Source organism: Spermophilus citellus (genome assembly GCF_964194105.1).
Source record: "Spermophilus citellus genome assembly, chromosome: 17".
In the NCBI taxonomy this organism is placed as follows: domain Eukaryota; kingdom Metazoa; phylum Chordata; class Mammalia; order Rodentia; family Sciuridae; genus Spermophilus; species Spermophilus citellus.
The window spans coordinates 32,946,685-32,967,094 of record NC_138199.1 but is presented as its reverse complement, the minus strand read 5'-3'; the positions used below and the strand labels follow the sequence as shown (position 1 = coordinate 32,967,094).

Here is a 20,410-nt window from a genome sequence, read left to right as displayed (position 1 = left end):
GGGAGCCCGGGGCAGGGCGGGGAGCCCCAGTCCCAGGGTCCCAGCTGCGGCTGCTCTCACCCCGGCCTCCTTGGGAACGTCTCCGCTTGTGGTCTGGGGCAGACTTGTTTGTTTGTGTTTGAAGTTCCCCGACTCCAAGTTTGACGTCAAGGAGGATTGCTGGTGGGAGGCTTGGCAGGGAGGCTGCCTCTGCAGAAATGCACACGTTTGGCAGCTTCCCCGGGAGAGCAGCCGGAGGGTGGCTGTTGAGAAAGGCTCGGTGTAGGGACCGAGGTTGCTCCTCCTTTCTCCCCTCATCGCCCCACTTTCCCGGGTGCTCCCTCATTCTGCCCCTGAGCTTGCTAGCGTCAGCCCCTCTGGGGACCCTCAAGGGGTGCGCACAGAGCCCAGGGCGGCCTCTGGTGCCCTCTGAGTGTAAGCACGTGGTCAGTCAGCGGCACGGTGACCCCCAGGGCCTCCTTACATTCTCAGACATCATTTTGCAACAAGTTGGCCGTGGCGTCCAGGCCAGACTGCTTAGCTGGCTAGGCTGGCTGACAGTCCCCAGGAGCACCCTCCAGCTTTGGGGAGGAGATGGAGGACGTAAGGGAACATCAACCCTGAGGCCTGGGCAGGGCAGCGGGGAAGGGAAAGGGACAGGGGCCGCAGCATCAGGGACCCTGCAGGGATGGCTGGAGGAAGTCCTGAGAGCTTTGGGGACTGCCAGAGGTTTGGGATGCTACAGATGGGGACTTGGCACTCCCAAGGACCATGGGGGTGTCCACTTGCCTGAGAGGAAAGAGGCAGGGTCCTGTGGGTGCTGGTGAGCTGGAACTGGCCCAGAAGCTGTCCCTGCCTGCTGGAGCACTTGAGCAGACTGAGAAGAAAGGGGTGCCTGAGCAGGCTGGCCACCAGGGGCTGCACCTCACTCTGCAAAGACGGCTGGGGTCTTGAAACGGGTGGCCACAGGACCAGGCAGGCTGGTGATGGTTTTCATGGATTTAGTGCTCATTTGGAGTCCAAGGCTCAGGTGTAGCCCAAAGGTAGGTCCTTACAGGTCAGGGGCAGTGGCCGTCATCTTGTTGTGTGACTAGACCCAGGAGGGCGTGGTTTGCCAACTGGAACAGTCTGCGTATTGCTGGATTTGGGGCTTGGGGTTGCAAGAGAGGAAGGTCCCCCCCTTCCGCCTTCCTGCTTGTCCCATTCAGAGCAGTGTGGACGAGCTAAGGGCTGTAAGTTGCAGGGGTCATTATTTTGGGAGATGGTGTGGCACATAGAGACAGGAGCATTTAAATTAAATCCCTTCTTTAGCCACTAGACTCAAAAAAAAGTCATAAAGCTCTTGGTGCCTTGGTGCCCTCATTTGTAAGATGGACATAATAAAACACACCCGTGTGTCTTGGGGGCTTTAACCCGTGGTTTCACTATTTCTCAGTGACTAATAAATAATAAGCAGCGTGTCATGGTGCCGAGATGGGACTCAAAATGGTGTGCGTCACCACCTGCAGGGTGGGCAGGCCTCCTTAGCCCTGATGGCTGCCTAGCACCCAGTGTCCCCCTGCTTTGCTCTCAACCTTAAGTACACAGATCTTGTCAGAAGCCAGGAGGGGTCTATAATGTTTTCAGTTACACAGGACTGTATTTTGTGAAGGGAATGAGGGTTATCAGGGACATGGCCAGCTCTGAGGTTTCTGAAGAGTAGGATGTCACCATGTGCTGTCAGACACCTACTCTCATTCCTACCTCTAGGAGTTGTCATTGAGGATCTATGGAGAGAAGGGCTGTGGGACTGTACAGATGGACATTTATTTATTTGTTTGTTTGTTTTTGGTGCCAGGGATTGAACACTAGGGGTGCTTAACCACTGAGCCACATCCCCAGCCCTTTTTAATAGTTTATTTTGAGACAGGGTCTCACTGAGTTGCTTAGGGCCTCGCTAAGATGCTGAGGCTGGCCTTCAACTTGTGATCCTCCTGCCTCAGCCTCCAGGGCCTCTGGGATTACAGGCATGCACCACTGCATCTGGCTGATGGAGCTTATTAACTCTACCTGATTGACGATTGAGTATCGACATGATTTCCATAATTGAGGGAGTCTGCTGCTATACATGGGAATCTGGCCTCTGTCTCAGCCAGTGCCTGGGATTCATTTGTCTTTTTCAACATCTGTCACATCTGTCGCCACAGATCAATCTCCTGCCCTGCTTTAGAGACACAGAGACTTGGGCCACTGAGCGGGTTCTGTAGCAGCCTACGTCCAAGGCAGCATTAAGGTTACAAGCCCATATTATGGATTTGTGAGTTGTCACCCACAGAAGGGACCTCCCCGAACCAGACCCTGCAATTTCAGGGTAGAGTTTGACTTGATTTGTAAAGTGTGTTGTCGGGAAAGAGGTATTTTCTGCAGAGGTGCAAGAAAGCCTGGGCAAGGTGTGACCCGGTGACCCCACCAAAGGTCTGGAGGCTTCTGTTCACTGAGGAGGAGGTGGGCTGAGCAGGATGGTGCTCATGGGGTCCAGTTTCAGGGGCTCTTTGTGTGCTCTGGTCGCTGAACCAAGCACTCGCAGACTGGAGTCTGCAGGGAATTCGGTGGTCCACTTCACAGATGAGGAGACTGAGATAAATTAAACTAGTCTCTGGGGCTGGGGCTCAGCAGTAGAGCGCTTACCCAGCACGTTTGAGGCCCTGGGTTCGATCCTCAGCACCACATGAGAATAAATAAGTAAAGGTATTGTGTCCAACTACAACCAAAAATTAAACTAGTCTCTCCCACACAGCTGGTAACTGATGGTGCCCAGGGTGGAGCAGAGGTCTGCCTGGCAGCCGACCCGCTGCCTCCTTTTGGGGGAGTGTAGCAGTAAACTAATGGCGTGGCAGGTGCAGCAGGAGGCGTGGGCACACCGTGCTCAGGGGTGGCATGCTCGCCTGTTACCACTGACCCCTCGTCCAGTCTGTGACAAGGGCTGGTCCCCAGCCAGCCATCCACCCTGTGGAAGCCTGCAAGAGCCTTCTGCTGGGAAGCCTCTCCCAGCCGTCATGGCCTGTCTTTGGGAGGCAGGGTGGCCACTGCTGTGGCTCCAGCTCTCTCTGGCAGCCTCCAAGACGTGGGTGGTTCTGTGGCCTCAAGGAGCTGGCCTCCCAGATCAGCTTGGAGGGAGCAGGTGGGTCAGGCCTCCATGTCTCGGGGGATGCTGGCAGTTCCAGGAGCAGCTGCTTTTCCCTGTGGAAGTTTCTCTCGCTCGCTGGCGTGTGCTTGGGTGAGGCCTGGCTGGTGTCTGCTCTGCACCGAGTCCGCTCTGCTAGGCCCATGCTTTTCAGGGATGATCCCAGGTCTCACCATCATTGAAGTGATGCTCTTGGCAGCCATCATTGGGGAGGCTGGTGATCAGATCATGCTTGGAGCTGCTGGAGTGGCAGGTGACATTCGAGGTTGGTGAGGAGGCCAGATTAGGGGTGCAGGTGCTCTTCTGGGCAAGCAGCATTCCCAAAGCTGATGACATTCCACAAAAGGTCACACCCTCTAGTGCTGAGGGCAGAGGCCAGGGCCCTGAGGGCCCCTAAGGGCTCCGGTTCCCTGGAGCTAACTGGACCAGCCCAGGTCCTGCTTTTCAAATAAATGAGCCTGATCCCCGAGTTCCACCTGCATCATCCCCGAGGCCACCACTAGCTTTCAGCATCCTTAGCATCTTAGATATGGGCTTGATCCTGGGCAGGAGGTCATAAGAGGGGACCTAAGGACAACTTGATGAGGACACCACCCTCCACAGCCACCACCAAACAGGCATCTCCCTCAATCCAGGTGTTTTGCTGAATATTTTACATCCATATTCTCTCCGGTGAGCGGTCACAGCAGCTTTTAAGTAGATCAACCCTATTTTACAGATGGAAAAACTGAGGCCGACAGGTTGGCATCTCTTGCCTGTGCAGTGGCGAGGGGCTTTGAGCTAGAGGTTTTCCTCCCGGAGCTGTGCTGCCTCCTGGGTGTGACTGAAGTAACCAACGGTGACGTGGGGGACCTTTATTTTTCTTGCTTGTGCCGAGCACTTATGTAAGTGGCAGCTCACTTGGCCCCACTCTCTATAAATTGACACTCTCTTTATAAGTGAGACTGAAGTTCAGCTAAATGTCAAAGCTCGACCGGAGCGTGGGTGTCGCAGTCAGGCTAGTTTCTGTGCACGGTGGATTGGGCGGTACCCGCTGCCCGCTCATGGGCTCTTCAGTTTTCCCTGGAGCCGGGCTGAGTGGCGAGGGAGGGGTGGGTACACGCTCCCAAGACAAGGCATACTGGGGCCGGGAGACTGCTTGAGCCCAGGCCCCCCTCTGCAGCCAGAGTCCTCCCGACCCCCTGACTGCAGGTCCCATTGCTGGAACCAAGGGTGCTTTTCTATTGGGGAAAATTGATATTTTGGGGGTTTTGTGGTTCAGAGAGGACGATGCTGCGGATGGAAGCTCTCCTGGTGGGCCCTTGGGCTGGCCTGGCTGGCTCCTCTGCCTTTTGTCTGGGAAAGTAACCTTTGGTCCATCTATGAACACCAGGGCTTTCTGCAGAGTAAAGAACAGTTCTATTTCGCTGTGATGGGGAGCCGCTATGCGCCAGGGATCCATCCTTTGGGAGTCAGGGGAGCTGTGCTCCTCAGCAGAACCCAGGTTTGCAGGTGGCAGCCGCTGCCAGGACTTGAGACCCACTAGCAAAAGGGCCACCGTGCACTGGCGTCTTCCCGGTTCCTCGGCGTGGCTGGCCGGGTGTGTGCATTGTCTGGATGCAGTGAAGAGTCAGCTCGTGCTCTGCACAGACCTGCCTTTGGGCCTTCCTTGGGCTCTTTAGCAGGGATCTCTAAAAGTCTTTAAGAAAAAAAAAAAAGGGACAAGCTGAGGGCAGTGTGCACACCTGCAGTCCCAGCAACCTGGGAGACTGAGGACAATCACAAGTTTGAGCCCCCCTGGACAACTTAGCAAGATGCTGTCTCAAAATAAAATGTAAAAAGAGGGTGTTGGAGATGTAGCTCAGTGGGACAGCACTTGCCTAACACATGTGAGGCTCTGGGTTCAAATCTCCCACATTGCAAAACAAATCACCAAACAAACCTCTCATTCCTTTTCTGGGGAACTTGTTGTGGTGTTTGAGATGCTCACGCCCCTGATTCATCATTTTCCCACTGGGCATTTGTTTTCCCGATGGCATTTTGATAAACCTGGAACCTGTCTAAGCTCCAGCATGCATTGCGTGTTCACCTCGCCATCTCATTCAACCAAGGGTCTAAAATAGCAAACAGTGTGCCAGGCACTGTGCTGCTTCTTGGGGGATCTGGTGGTGACCTGGAATTCAGATTGGGGCCTCTGGTCTCTCCAGGATTTCAACTCAAAGAAGGAAGCAGACAGGTTAAAAAAAAAATTAGAACTGACATTCATAATCTAGGCTGGTGCCTGGAGGGTTGTGGAAACTTCCTGGAGGAAGGGGTGTCTCAGCTGAGTTGGAGGTTGAGGGACCCCTGGAAAGAGCCTGTCTGGCAGGGGGATGAGTGTCTTGAAGCTGCAAGGGATGATGGGTAGGTTGGAAGGGCCTGAACTGGAGAAGACCTCGTACTGGCCAAGCTAAACTGGCTGTTGTGTGTATTGGCCAGCCACGGCCAAAGTCTTGTGCAGAACAGATATGTTATCAATCCCTCCCAGAGGGGTGGCCTGAGAACCCCCATGCTGGTGACAGATGGATCGCGCCAGGAGCCCAGCCTTTTCAGTTAATGTGGAAATGACTGGTTTTGAGTTTGCAGTTGTGGCTTCAGAGCCATCGGGAGCAGAGGGACAGACTGGCTGTGGGAAACACGGGGACAAAGCGCGTCTCCTTCCTCTGCTGTTTATGAACACGTGTCGTGAGCACGTGTCACTGCAGATGTAACGACAGGCACGTGAAGACAGATATGCATGGGGAGGACACAGTTCTTCCTCTGATGGATGATGGGGGACCTGACCTTCTCATCTGGGGGTTTCCATCCTAGAGTTCAGTATGAGCGAGTCATTCCTGTCTTGCAGAGGAGTGAACCAAGACTCAGAGAAGCGAATTAACTTTCTTGAGGTTGCACAACCAGTAAATGACAGATCTGAACCTGGCTCTGCTCAGCTCAGAAGTGTGTGTGGTCTCGTGCCTGGGAGCTCAGGTCTGTGCGGGGGAACCCGCTGAGAGCTGTGAGGCCCACCACTGTCCGGGCAACTGTTGCCAAGAAGGGAACGAAATTCTAATCCTGACTGGGCCTGGAAAGTGTTTGGTGAAGGGAGGGTCCCCTGGACAGAAAGGACATTTTGAGCAGAGGCCCCAGGGTAGGAAACTAGGCAAGTATTTGAGGAACAGCTGGTAGGTGGGTGTGTGCCTGGAGGTGGGGCAGAGACAGGGGTGGAGTGGAATGGAGATGATCCTGGTAGGGGAGGCGGGGCCCCAATTTTGGAATTTGCCTCTGGTTATACTGGGAAGGATGGGTAGGAACCTGAAAGACAGATGTGAGTCCCCCTACTTAGACTTTCCGGATAAAAGTGACATTTGTGACAATTATGTTTATCCTGAAGAATGTTCCCAGAGGCTCAGGTTTCCTCATAGACTAGCAAATGGACTTCCCATGTGGCTACTGGTAGCTGTGAGCCTCAGCACAGAATGTTGGATTAGCAATGTCTGGTCACATTGGAAGCCTGTGCAGTGTTGGATTAGCGATGTCTGCCCTGGGCGGCACTGGCTCCAGCGGCAGGCGTGCCCTGGCCTTGCCTCTGTGTTGGTGCCCTTGCCACCCATCAGAACCATACAGCAGAGTGTCCCCTCTCTAGCAGTGGCTCCCAAGTGCTCCTGACCCTTCTGGCACCCTGAACGGAGCAGGATTTACAGGGTTTGCAGCCAGTGACCCCAGGAGGGCTCAATCAGGGTTGTTAAATTGGAGGTAGGACCAAACTGGAGTCTGGTGGAAATTCCAGAAAGGGTGACATGGTGGCTGGTTTTTATTGTCATTGTATGTCTCATTTCACACATCTCTTTAACCATGGGGGTTCTCCGTCTGGGGTCTGTGGGTAGAAATTAGGGGGGTCCATGAAGATGGATCAGAAATAAAACTGCACCTTTATTTCCCTTCACCTTACCTGAAGTTTAGTCTGTCATCTAATCAGGTTGTAGGTGACAAGGTACAGTCAGCAGATACCTGGACTCCGCCACCAGGAGGGGTCCCAGATATTTTCATACCTTGTTACAGTTGTGAAAAAAGCTATCTGGCCCCAAATTTTGTTACAACTATAAGACTCACTGTTAGATATTATTAAGCTGGGGCTATAGCTTAGTTGGTGGAGTGCTTGCCTCGCATGCACAAGGCCCTAGGTTCAATCCCCACAATAAACAAAATAAACAAAAAAACCAAGAAGCTTTTATTACTCCATCACAATATTAAGTAGTATCTTGAAAAATAAATTTAAATATAACTGATTTTTGTTGTGTGCATTTAACAAGTATTGTTCTGCTGGGTGCTGAGGTACACACATTTTCCCAGTGAGCCAGGAGGCTGAGGCCATAGGATCTTAAATTTGAGGAGAACCTCAGCAACTTAGCAAGGCCTTTCTCAAAATAAAAATTAAAAGGTCTGAGGATATAGCTCAGTGGTAGAGCCCTCCTGGGTTCAATCCCTAGTACTATAAAGTGAGCGGGGGAACAAACCTTGTTCTTAGAGATAAGGGCCTCCCCAGACCACTAAAGGTGTTCGTGGTCCCAAAATGATTGATTGTAAACTTCTGTCCTTATTGGGAATTGGGAGCCTTTTTAGATATTTGAAATATAAAATTATTATTATTATTTTTTTCTGTATCAGGGATTGAGCCCAGGGGCGCTTAACCACTGAGCCATATCCCAGCCCTTTTTTGTATTGTATTTAGAGACAGGGTCTCATTGAGTTACTTAGGGCCTCCCCATTGCTGAGGCTGCCTTTGAACTCAGGATCCTCCTACCTCAGCCTCCTGAGCTGTGAGGATTACAGGTGTGTGCCACTGCACCTGGCTTAAAATGATGATTTTTTTTTTTTAGCGTGTGCGTTAACAAGAGTCCTTGTTCTTTAGAGAAGTATACTGAGAAGTTTGTACATGAAAGGAGAAGGGATGAGTTAGCCAGACAGCATCCTGCTGTCCAGGGTAGTGGGACCTGGGAATGTCTCCAAGGGGCAGATTCCTGTGTCAGACTTTGAAGGTGGCGCTTACCTTTGGGGGAAGCTTGGAAGTCAGGCCACTAGAGTCTTGTCACCACCTCATGAAGCTCTTACTGCTCTCTGGGTCACTTCATCTTGGTCAAGCCAGGCGGCTCCCTGGTTCTCTTTGGGTGGTGAGCTCACTTCAGCCTGCCGAGTCACCTGGCTGACCTCCTGCTGGAACAATCCCATCTGTACAGCCAGTCCCAGGTGTCCCCTCCTGTGTGTCTTGCCACCACCTCCCTCCATCCAGCATGGGGCACCCGTTGGAGCCATTGCTTGGCATTTGGCCTCAGTCTGTCCACTGTCTGGAATTTGTGAACTTTTCGGGTGTGAATCCCCGAATGCATACTTAGGGACCCGGGTCCGGGGCTCTCACCAGCGGTCGCAGCCAGCACTTTGGGTGGTCAAGTGCACGGGGTGTGTGCTAGGTGCTGTGTCCTCTTAACTTCCCCGAGAGGGAGCTTCTGTTATTATCCCATTTTCTGGAGGAGGAAACGGAGGCTTTCCCGGGGTTAAGTAACTTGTCCAAAGCCACAGCACCTGCGTGTGACTGAGCCCTGGATGCCAACCCTGGCAGCCTGAAACTAGGCTGAGTGTCCTGGTTGGAAGGTGGCCCGTCCTCCCTGAGCCCCCACATCTCCCACGGTGTCCGTTTCCAGCTCTGCTGCCCCATGAGGCAGAGGGCCTGCGTCCGTCTAACCAGGTTCTGTTCTGACCCTTCTTGCTCTTTTCCTCCCCAGGGAGCAGGGGCCGGAGGGCAGGGCTGCACTGGCCATCCTCGGGTGCAGCAGCGGGTGGTGGGTGGCTCCTGGGCTCCTTGCCTGCTCCCCTGGGCCCTTCTTCCCATTTGCTGTGTGAGTGGCCACAAAAGGGACCAGGTCAGGCCTGCCCTGGGCCATGCTCACTTGGGGCTGCCTGGTGCTCCTGCCACCCATGGACATGACCTCCCTCTCCTGGACTCCCCACAGGCGAAGCTGGTGCGCTACATCTGCAAGCAGCGGCAGTGCAAGCTGAGCGTGCCCCCCAGCGACAGGACCCCCGAGCTCAACAGCTACCCGCGCTTCAGCGACTGGCTGGATACCTTCAACGTGAGGCCCGAGGTGGCGCAGGTACACGGCTCAGGGGGCGGGGGTGAGGGGTCAAAAGAAGATGCCTCGCACAAACCCTGGGCGAGCTTCACCCAGGCTAGGACCAAGGGAAGATGCTCTCTGATCTTGGGGAGGGGATGGCAGGAGGGGGTGACAGCAGCAGCCGGCTGGGCCCTAGTGTCAATGTGGTTCCAATAAGTGTCCTGGGGGCTACAGCCTTATAAATAAGGTAGCCTGACTGAGTTGGTCATGCATTTGCTTATCACAGTAACAATAGCCAGTTTTTTTGCAAGCTTTGGCTGTGAAGCAGATGCTACCTAGTATTTAAAAACATAGTATCACTTCTCACAAAAACCTATAGAGAAGTTCTTAACATTTTTGCTATTTTGTTCTTGAGGAGATGAAAGCACAGAATTATTAAGCAACTTGTTTAAAATCACACAGCTGGTAAGTGGTAGCTTTGGAGTTTAGAAACAAGTCTCAGTCTACTCCTCTGCTACACCATGTTGTCTTCCTCCCTTTATTTTGTCTTCTCATGCAACCCACCAACCTACTGATCAACTACTACACACGGAGAGTGTGCAGTGCCAGGTATCAGGGGTAGCAGTGCTTATGGAGCATAAGAAAATCAGGGCTTGGCAGAAATATTGTCCCCACTCAGGACTTGTCAATGCACTATTTTCATACTAAAATTAAAATGATCTATTCGTGCTGGGAGTGGTGGCACACTCCTATAATCCCAGAGACTCAGGAGGCTGAGGCAGGAGGATTGCAAATTTGAGTCCAAACCTCAACAACTGAGCTGTCTCAAAAATTAAAAAAAAAAAAAAAGTTTTGAAAAGAGCTGGGGGTATAGCTCAGTGGTGGAACACCCCTGGATTCAAATCCCAGTATTTGGGAGAGGAAAAAAGAAAAAGAACAAGAAAAGTTGGACTCTAGCTGTTGTATGAAAAAATAACACAAATTCATTATATATGGATACTTTGAAAAACAGAAAGAGAAGGGGACATAGTCACTTCTTCTGTTCCCACCACTCAGAGAAAAATAAGTAATTAATTAATTACAAGACAGGGTCTTGCAGTGTTGCTCAGACTGGCCTTGAATTCCTGGGCTCAGATGATTTCTCCTGCCTCAGTCTCCAGCCTCAGTCCCAAGTAGCTGGGACTACAGGCACATGCCCCTGCTCCCAACTTATATTTATCATTTATTTATTAATGTTTTATTGAGTGCATATGATGATATGGGTTAATTCCAGCTGCTGGCTGTTAGATAGAATAGTGGTTAGTTTTGTTTTCAATGCTATTCGAATTCTTAGGAATTTTCCCCAGGAGAGATTCTTGCATGGGAAATGACACCAACATAAGAGGTTTCTGTCGTGGGGTGGGGGCGGAGTGGGGGTTCCACAGGAGAGTTCTGCACTGACATACCCCTGAACTCTCCTAGCCCCAGCAGCCCTCATGACTGTGGCGTGGGCCAGTTCTTTAAACACAGGCAGAAAGGGTGGGGCTGATGTGAAGGTCAAAGGAAACTGCTCTGTGGGACAGAGGTTCCCTGAGCTTTGGCTACCAGCCAACAGTTGTGTGCACACATGCGCGCGCGCGTGCGCGCACACTCACACACACACACACACACACACTCACACACAGTTTGGTAATGAGCTACATCTCCATCCACCTCCCTACCCATCTTCTTGCCCAATAGTTCTCTGCCACACAGGAAGAACCTGTCATGAGAGTCACAGGTTCAAAGTCATGGTCTTGGAGACTTTGAAGAACCAAAGGGCTCCTCCTGTCCCCCAGCCCAACACACCATGCTTCCTCCCTCCTTGAAATCTCAGACAGGAAGCGCCTCTCCTCACATTCACATCAGTGCTGGGGGCTGGGGTCCAGTGACAGTCACAGAGCTCATATCAGGGACAGACGTGAGGTTCAAACCCAACATGCTGGACTCCACACTGGGCCTTTTCACCTCCTGTCTTGTCCAGAGCCATCTTTGCAGATGATCTCACCCCCATGGGATTGCGTAATCTCCAGTGATCTGCGAGGTGTAGGAGACTCAGCTCCTTCATGCCGGTCCTTGAGAGAGGGGTGCGGTGTTTCTGGGATGATGGAGGCTGGCTGCCAGGACTTCTTTGCCCTGGAGAGCTCTGTGGTGGCAGTCAGGACTGGGGTCTTTTCATTCCAGGCCTGGGTGTAGCAGATTCTGGGCCAAGCGATGTTTGAATCACAAAGTCATACGCCGATGCGGCGGAGTTGGGTGGTCTATGAGTTCCTGCCAGCTCATTTGGATCCTGGGGTCAGGCAGGCCATGGAGCTCAAAAGCCGGGTGGAAGCTGGGAACCAGGATATTCCTTGGTCAGAGAGCTCTGTGGGAATGGAGGGCCCAGGAGATACAGCAGGAGCACCTCCTCCTGCCCGGTGACCTGTCTACTTAAAGATCATGGAGGCAGCTCAGGAATGAACATGTCTCCAGCAGGCTCTTGTTCTGTCCCTGACATACCCAGGTGGATGCTGTCTTTTCACGCTCTCTCCCCATGTCAGTACATGGTATCATCACCCACCCAGTTGCTAAAGCTACAAATGCAGGAGCCATCCCTGATTCATTGCTTGCTTACCCACAGGTGCAGTACTGGAGCTGTGCCCAGTGTCTGTCTCCTGTTCCCCTCCTGGTACCAAGGACAACAGGAGGAAGCTGGGCTGGGCTATAAAACCTGCCTGAGGTGTCTGCAGACGGTGGGCCCAGCAGATTTTTACCTGGGCTTTTTTTTTGAGACAGGGTCACTATGTTTCCCAGGCTGGTCTCCCATTCCTGGGTTCAAGCAATCCTTCTACCCCAGTCTTCTTAGTAGCTGGGACTACAGGTGTGCCCTTGCTTGGGTTTGAAAAGCTACAAGCACCCATCCACTGTGTTTTTACTCCATCTTTCCCCAAACAAGCTTTTGTGATTTGGGTTGTTATTCAGTGTTACGTGATTTATTGTGCTGCTCAAATTGTTCCAGTTGTGGCCATTGAGAGCTCTTTCAGGTTGGTTCCTGGGTCCTCTGGCTTGGTCCCCCTTCATTCTGTTTTGGTTTGGGGGCATTTCTTCACTTTCTGATATGACCACACGCTATAGCCTCATCTCCTATTTTCCAGCTCCCGGAACCACCTATTTCTCCAAAGAACCCTAGGAGCCATTGTTGTACTTTTGCCATTATTATTATTTCTTAAAATTATGGTAAAACACAAATAGCAAAATTTACCATCTTCATCGTTTTTGAGGTCACGGTGCAGTAGCATTAAGTACATTCACCTTGTTGGGCAGCCATTGCACCAGATATTTTGCATCTTGCCAAAGGAACCATCTCTTCTAAAATTATCAGAAGATATGTGTGTATCGTGGGGGGAAAGTAAAGCCAAGAAGGAGATAAGGAAGTCCCTCCTCCCTGTTCCCAGGAGTTTGCTCGTCTTTCTGAATATTTTCTGGCCTCACTTTCCTCTGTGTATGGTCCATTTTGCCCACGTAGGGGACCAGATGTGTGGTTCTGAAACCTGCTTCTTCCCCTTAATGGTCTATATGTTCTATGATCACAAACTCTGTTACTAAGAACATCTTTGTGCACCTGTTGGAAGAAAACCCTGGAAGTGAAATTGCCAAGCTGAGTTTTAATAAATGTTTCCAGAGTCCTTTACAATACTCTAAGACAGTCAAAGCAATCTTCTGCTCAGCCTTTTAAGGCTGGTAGTATGGAGAGAGACTCTCATGCCATCTGTACCTGGCCTGGACAGTAAGCTGCATAAAGACCTTTTTCCCACTTGTTCTTGGTTAGGAAATAGGTAGGACCTACCCTGTCCCCATATGCTCCGTAAGAAACTTGTAGGCCCAAAGGGATGTGGTGGTGCATGCCTCTAACCCCAGGGACTCAGGAGGCTGAGACAGGAGGATTGAAAGTTTGGGGTCAGCCTTGGCAATAGCAAGACCCTGCCTCAAAATAAAACATAAAAACAGGGCTGGGAATGTAGCTCAGTGGGTAGAGTGACCCTGGCTTCAATCCCTAGTACCAAAAGAGAAAAAAGAAAAAATTGTAAAATTGTGTAGGGGCCATGTACACAGAATCAATCAGAGAGGCAGAGGAGAGACCAGGGTCCCTGGGTGTGTCGAATGGTTACTGTGGTGCTCGGCCCTGATTCCAGCCTGCCCGCCCTGCCTCAGGAACCCCTCCCTGATGCTTGGCCCTCGTGGATGGCATGTTCTCTACTGTGTCCAACTGCCCCAGAGCCTTGGAGGCTGAAGAATAAGTGGCAGTGTCTCCCTGGCCTGCCTGCCCTAATTCCTTATTCCACCTACTGCTTAGAAAGCCGGAGAGTCCCCAAAGGGCCAGCAGGACAGCTCAGCTCCCCTGGGGGGGGAGATGCCAAGGTCCTGCCAATGTCCAACCCTGGTGTCTGGGTCTGCCGTGGAAGGGGCTTTCCCTTAGGGAAAGCTTCAGAAAGGACCTAATACCCACCAAGCTCTCCAGAAACCTAGTCTGGGAAGAGATAGGTCCCCTGGGTCTCTGTGGGGCAGCTGGTCTAGCCTGGAGGATTCTTCTAATCTGGCTCTCTCTGCCTGACCCTGAAGTTTGGCCTGAGGACAGGCTTCTCCAAAGCAGTTCATTCTTCAGAGCTCAGCTCTCTGAAGAGGTAGGTGTGTGTGTGTGTGTGTGTGTGTGTGTGTGTGTGTGTGTGTGTGCGCGTGCGCGCGCGCATGTGCAGGAGCAGGGTTTGGAGCAAAAGCTTCTCCAGGATCAGGAGAGAATCTGGGGGATAATGGAAGCCAGGAGGTATGGTGTCTGTTCCTCCCTTTCTAGGCAAGAAATACATACCCCTGGCTACAGTTTGTAGCATGGCCACGGTAGATCCTCCTGGGGAAGTGCTGCATGTAGACCAAAGGTGCCTGCCACCACCTCCTGGAGTTATTGTCCAGTGGAGCTGGGATGGCCCTGTCCATCTGTGCCTGTGGATGACCAGGCACGGAGTGCAGGCAAAACCCGAGATTCTGTGGGAATCTAGAGTGGCCCCTCTGCCTTATATATCCCGTGAGCTCTTAGGCAAGTTACTTCATCCCTCAGGGCCTCTGTTTACCCATATGAGGTAGTTTGGGGAGGCCACGTAGGTTGGCATTTTCCCCAAACCCTCCAAATGGCGGCTCTGCCTCGTGTGTCTATTCTCCCATAAATCATCCTCCACTCTCCTTCAGAAGGGCCCAGGTAGCAACCTGCTGTCCCATTGGGATCCTGCATAAACCATGCACCCTGTGGATGGAGCAGGGAGCTCTGCCCCACAGGCAGAATGCGGTCCCCCACCCCCAGTCCCCAGTGCCCCCAAATCAGGCTTTTCTCTCACTGATTTTGAGCAAATCCTCCTGATGTGTTTTCAGCCAGCTTTTCTTTTTTAGCCCACGTAAGAAATGATCAGGAAGCAAACAGATACCCACAGACACTGAGAGATGGTGTTTTCAACTGTTTTCCACACCCAGTGAGTACAGGGGTGTTAAGTCAGCAAGCAGAAGCGCTCCCTGCACAGGGAACCTCCTCTGCCAGACCCCTTCATTCTTGTTGGTCATTTGAACTGACAGTACCCATTTGTTCCCTTCCTGGTTTTTGTTGGCTAAAACAGGGTCATTCAATATATATCATTTTGCAGGGTTTTCATCTTAGTCTTATCTTTGTACGAGTCTATAAAAACTCAGCTTCAGCTGGGCACGGTGGTACATGTCTGTAATCCCAGTGACTCAGGAGGCTGAGGCAGGAGGATTGCAAGTTCACGAGGTTGGTCTTAGCCGTATAGCAAGGCCCTCAGAATCTTAGCAAGACCCTGTCCCAAAATAAAAAGTCCTCGGCATGTGGCTCAGTGGTTAAGTGACCCTGGGTTGTATCCCTTGTACCCAAAACAAAACAAAAAAATTCACTTTGGTTCTTCCTTAACAGGAGAATAGTAAGAGACTTCTTCAAGATATCCTGTGGTGAGCTAGAGGGTGATTCAGAGATAGAGCACTTGCTTGGCATGCCCAAGACCCTGGGTTTGAGGCCTGGTACCATCCCAAAACCCAAACTTAACAAAACCCACTATCTTGTGAGTGACTGGGTGGTGCCCCCTGCTCATAGGCAGGGGCCTGTCCCCGAGGAGGCCGTGTGCCTAGCAGCATGGCGCCAGGCATGGGAGGCCATTGGCAAATATTTGCAAGGTAAAGAAATGACCAGAATGAACGGCAGTCACGGTGGGGTGAAGTCTGGGGAAGCCAGGCTTAAAATGAGGTCTCTCTCCCAACCTGGCCATCTGCCTCCCAGACCCGTGAAGTCTGGCCATTTCCTTTTGCCCATCTGTCACTGCCTTCCACACCATGGAGTGATTTGCCCCAGGTTGCTCCTGAGGCCTCTGGAGATGGCCCCTTTGTTCTCTGTTGTTCTCGACTCTTCATGGTTTTGTGACCACATCTGATTTTTCCCTTGGGAAGACACATGTGAATCCCACACAGGTGAAGCCACTCGGGTCCCCCTGTTTCTTCCCAGTGTTGCCTTCCTGGTGTGTCCCTGTCCCTGTGGGGTTAGCTAAATAGCCCCCCAGCTTTTGTCCCCAAGTGGGACAGTTGTTTGTGGTGGCTTTCCTGGAAATGTGCCTTTTCTGCAGACGAAGAGAGGCAGCGTGTGGGGATGTGGTCACGGGAGTGATGGTGGCACTTGTTTCCCTCGGTCCCCACCTGAGTAGGACCTGTCCCCTCTGGCTCAGAGTCTACTGTGGTGATTCTGACGCATGTGGCCTCCGGCTCCTCCTCTCTTCCTTCATCTGTGGCCTGGAGACCGAGAGTGTGGGCGTTGGGTTCCTGTACCCAAGGGGGGCCGCTATCCAGCAGAACTCCCCACAGTGCTACAGAGGCTGTGCGTGGCCCTTTCCAGTGTGGGGGGACCCTTGAAAGGTGCACAGTGCGACAGGGAACCTGAGGTTTGCGTTTTATTATATTGTGATGGATTTTAACTTAAGTAGGCATCTGGCTTGTTGCCACACTGGGCAGTGAGGACTAGTCTACTGGTGGGGGGCCCTGAGCCCATGCCTGGGGTGCCCCAGTGCTCTCCCCAGTCCCATAGCTCCAGGCTGGCACCAGGTACCATGATGGCAGACTCACCCTGGGCAGCCAGGAAAGATGTCCCTGAGAGCCAGGAAGGGAAGGGAAGAGCTCCCAGATGAGGGAACAGTCTCTGCAAAGACCCCGAGTTTGAGAAAGACAGAGCTGCCCTCCCAGGAAGCGCGGGAGAGGAGGCTGCCTGGGAAACTGGGGGGGTTCAGGGAACTCTGGGTGTTGAGCGCAGGGGTTGGGCTTACCATTGGATGATTGAAATGTGTGTGTCAGAGCGTGAGGGAGGAGGAATGAATACTGGAATTGTTTTAAGGAAAATAAAACTCCTACCAGTGAGAAGGCAGGTTCACCCTGGGGTTGGGTGAGGAGCAGGGGCCTGTGGAGGCAGGGCCCGGCCTGGGGGCAGGCGGAGGACTGTGGGATGGAAAGGAGGGCGAGGGGGAGTCTAGAGGCAGGGTCCTCGCCTCCCTGGGGCACTGTGACAGTTTCCAGCTCCTGCTGTGCCACAGGTTAAATCATGGCTTCGGGTTCGGGCTGCAGCTGGGGATATGAGCTCAGCGCCCACTGGCAGGTAGCCACTTTTTTTTGCCTCCAGCAGTTTCTCTGTTGGAAGTTGCTGAAGGAAGTGTGCAACGCGGCTGGGGTCAGGTCTAGGAGGCAGAGCCCGTGGGTCCCACCACCTCGATGCTGGTGGCTTTTGAGCTTAAGATGCCCCCCAGTCTGGTAAGGGTTGTTCTTTTTTTCTTTTTTAATCGTGGGCCTGACAGGCTCTTTTCTCTTTGCCCTCTCCCCTGTCCTTCCATTTCCAGGCTTAAAGGGAGGCCTGCTCTTGGTACAGAGGGGAAAGCTACCTGATCTCTGCCACCATCTTGGATTCCCACTGTCTGGGAGTCCCTGGCTCTGTGTGGGCCCAGGAACATAGGCTGTGCAGGGGGAGAGGATCTGTAAGATCGAAACCAGAAAACTGCCCTGGAGTTGGGCCTTGGGGTCACACCTGTACCAGCACGAGTCCTGTGGCCTGCTACCTCTCTTCCTCACAGCCCCTTCCCTCCCCTCTGACAGCCAGTGGCCCAGCTGGCTTTTTGGCAGTGGGGAGCTTCCTCCTCAGAAAGCAGCACACACCCCACCAGCCTTGTGGAGGGATCTGGATGTCAGCCCCAGCCACTTGGGCTGCCTGGATGCGGTATTGTGTCCTAGTACTGAGATAGCAGTACTAGGTGCTGGATTTTAGTACTATCTCAGCTTCCTGGACCACAGAGCCCTCCCCATTTAGGATGGGGGAGTGGAAACCTGAGAGGTGGACTGACACGATCCTGTCACTGAGTCCGAGAAAAGCTGACATTGGGATGTGGAAGGAACGGGGCAAATGGAAAGGTCCAGATTTTCTATCTACTACTCTGCTTAAGCCTTGTGCCTGGGGCAGGGAGGGTGGAGATCCTGTGGTCCCCATTTTATGTGAGCCCCAAACTGAGGCTCAGAGTGATTTGTTGGCACCGTCTAGTGAGCTGATGGCCAGGTGAGAACTTGGGTGGTTGTGATCCTAACCCTGGTGTCCTTCTCCCCAACTTTGTCATTGGATATCTTACCTAGAACAGCCCAGTTGGGGGCTACTGTGTGTAGTCAGGTCATTGAATCGGCTGCCTCTGGTTCAGATTCTCTTTCCTTTCCCTCTCACCCCTCCTCTCCTTTTCCTTTCCATTCTTTCATTATCCATCCATTGGTCACTTCCCTTGTGCCAGGTGCCCAGATTACTCATCACAGGGGATTCACTGACGGCTGGGGGGTGGCACATGTCTGCAAATGACCACAGCACAGAGCTGACTGATGGCCCCCAAGGGAAGAAGGGATGAAATGCAGCAGGTCCAGAGCCAAGGGCCTCCTCCTGCACCCTCTCCTGTTCCTTCCGTGGCTCATTTGTTGAGTGTGCTGTTAGCACTGATGTTTGCCAGGCACTGTTCTAGGCACTGAGCTCCTGTCCCAATAGGAACCTGCATACAGCACTCTGTCCAGTTGATGAAGTCACTAATATTTCTGATTCTGAACCAAAGTACCCCTTTTAAGCTTCTGAGGTGGGGGAGCCACTAGTTTCTAGAAATAGAAGTCCTGCTCCGTGGTTTGGGGACGGTTAATTAGCTCCCCTCTCCACTCCTTGCATTTCCTGGCTGCTGAGTCCCATGCACAGAAGCACCTGGGGGCAAGGATCTGGCTTTTTTTCACTGTGACTCATTCTCAGTTCTGGCATGTACTAGGTGTGCTTGTTGAGTGCTTGGTTTTCGTCACTGTGACCCAAACACCGGATCCAGAACAACTTAAAGGAGAAAATGTTTATTTTGAGCTCACAGTTTCAGAGGTTTGGTCCATGGTCGGCCGACTCCATGGCTCCGAGCCCAAGGCAAGGTGTAGCATCATGGCAGAAGGGACAGCAGAGGAAAGCTGCTCGGGTCACAGCATCTGGGAGCAGAGAGAGAGAGTGAGGAACCAGGGGCAAAATATAATCCCCAAGGACATGCCCCCAGTGACCCACCCCCAGCCCATGCCCCACATACCTACAGTTACCACCCAGTTAGTCCATTCTAATGATCAGTCCGTCAAATGCATTAATCCACTGGTTAGTTTAGAGTACTGAGCCAACTCCGGGGCCATTTCCTCTGGCTTCTAAGCTGATAGCTCATGTTTGCCCCCCACCCGCCCTTCCTGGGACCACCTCAGAGGCAACATTGCTCTGCAACAGATCTGACGATCCAGATTATATTGGGAATTTTTTTTATGTCAACACTGTTCTGTTTGAATTATTAGAAAGCAAAAGTCTCTTTTTTCATCAACTTTCTTTTTAAAAAAAAAAAATAGCTGCACTTAAATTCTGGGGTCCCCTGTTCCCAGCAGGAAGACTTTTGGGCAAGAAGCAGGGTTGAAAAACAAGATTGCTGTGACATGACCTCTGTAAGTAGATGGCGCAGGTCCTGGCCTTGGGAGGCAGATGAAATCTGCTGTTTGCCAGCAGTGTGACCTTGGACAAGTCCCTTACCCTCTCTGCGCCTGATTTCTCCTCCAGCAGTTGTTCTAGCTAGAAATTTAGGAGTCATTTCTGATTCCGTCTACTTCCTCCACCCCAAATTCAAATGGACTACCAAATCCTGCTGGCTGGATTTCCCAACCCATGTCCCAAATCCATCTGAGTCTCTTTGTCGTCCCCGCCGCCTCCTCCATTGTTCCAGTCACTGCTTGGAGCTGATCACCTACATCATTGTCCCCCAATGACTTTTCCCTTCCCTGTGTCTTCATTCTTCATGAATTAAGAGTGATTTCTCTTAAAAGCCAAACCCAGTTAATCTCATTTTTCTGAGTTAACCTGCTTTACTGGTGTCTTACTGTGCTCAGCGTGAAGTACAGACCTGTCCCTGGTACCCTGGAGACCCTGAGGATTTGGGGTCTTCCTCCTCCTCCCCCATCTCCTCCTCTCCTCACTCTGCCTCTGGCCGCAGAATCAGTCAGGCTGTTTCCTGTCTCAGCTCAGGGCCTTTGTACATTCTGTTTCCTCCTGGAAATTCCAGCTCTAGCCTCAGAGCTCATCCCCTCATCCTCTGCAGGGGCACCGAGGTCAGCTCCTTAGAGAGGCCCCATATCTAAAATTAGACGCCTCTCACAGCCACCACTTTTCTCGTAGTGTGTTCTTTCCATTTTATCACCTATTTGCAGATCTCAATTACATATTTAAGTTAGTGTAAAAAATATATATTTTTTTTATTCTGTGGTTTTTATCACCATGTGAGCTCCCTAAAGCAAAAGACTGTTTGGGTCACTGTTGTGCCCCCAGAGCTGAGTGAAGTGCTCACACTTGGTAATTGGTGGCTCCTCATTGACTGGATAGATGAAAGACTGGTGATGGACGGGTTGCTAGGTGGAAGAGTGGCAGGGTACCAGGCACAAAATAAGCACTTACATAGTAAAACTTCATATTTTCCTCCTCAGTCAAAATTTTTCCATAGCAAGTTCAAGTACCACTGAACTTAAGACAGAGAGTTTGATGAGCTTAGATAACTCAAGTTATCTG

At 51.9% G+C, this 20,410-nt stretch overlaps 1 protein-coding gene across 3 annotated transcripts in view; it reads left to right on the top strand.

Moving 5' to 3' along the window:
• Positions 1 to 20,410, top strand: part of LOC308636239 (kinase suppressor of Ras 1-like) — a 154,682-nt gene that overhangs the window by 69,566 nt on the left and 64,706 nt on the right. For all 3 annotated transcript variants that reach the window (XM_081271608.1, XM_081271609.1, XM_081271607.1), the window contains exon 2: positions 9,148 to 9,288. In XM_081271608.1, coding sequence (XP_081127734.1) covers positions 9,148 to 9,288 — 141 coding nt within the window. The remainder of the gene's footprint in view (positions 1 to 9,147; positions 9,289 to 20,410) is intronic.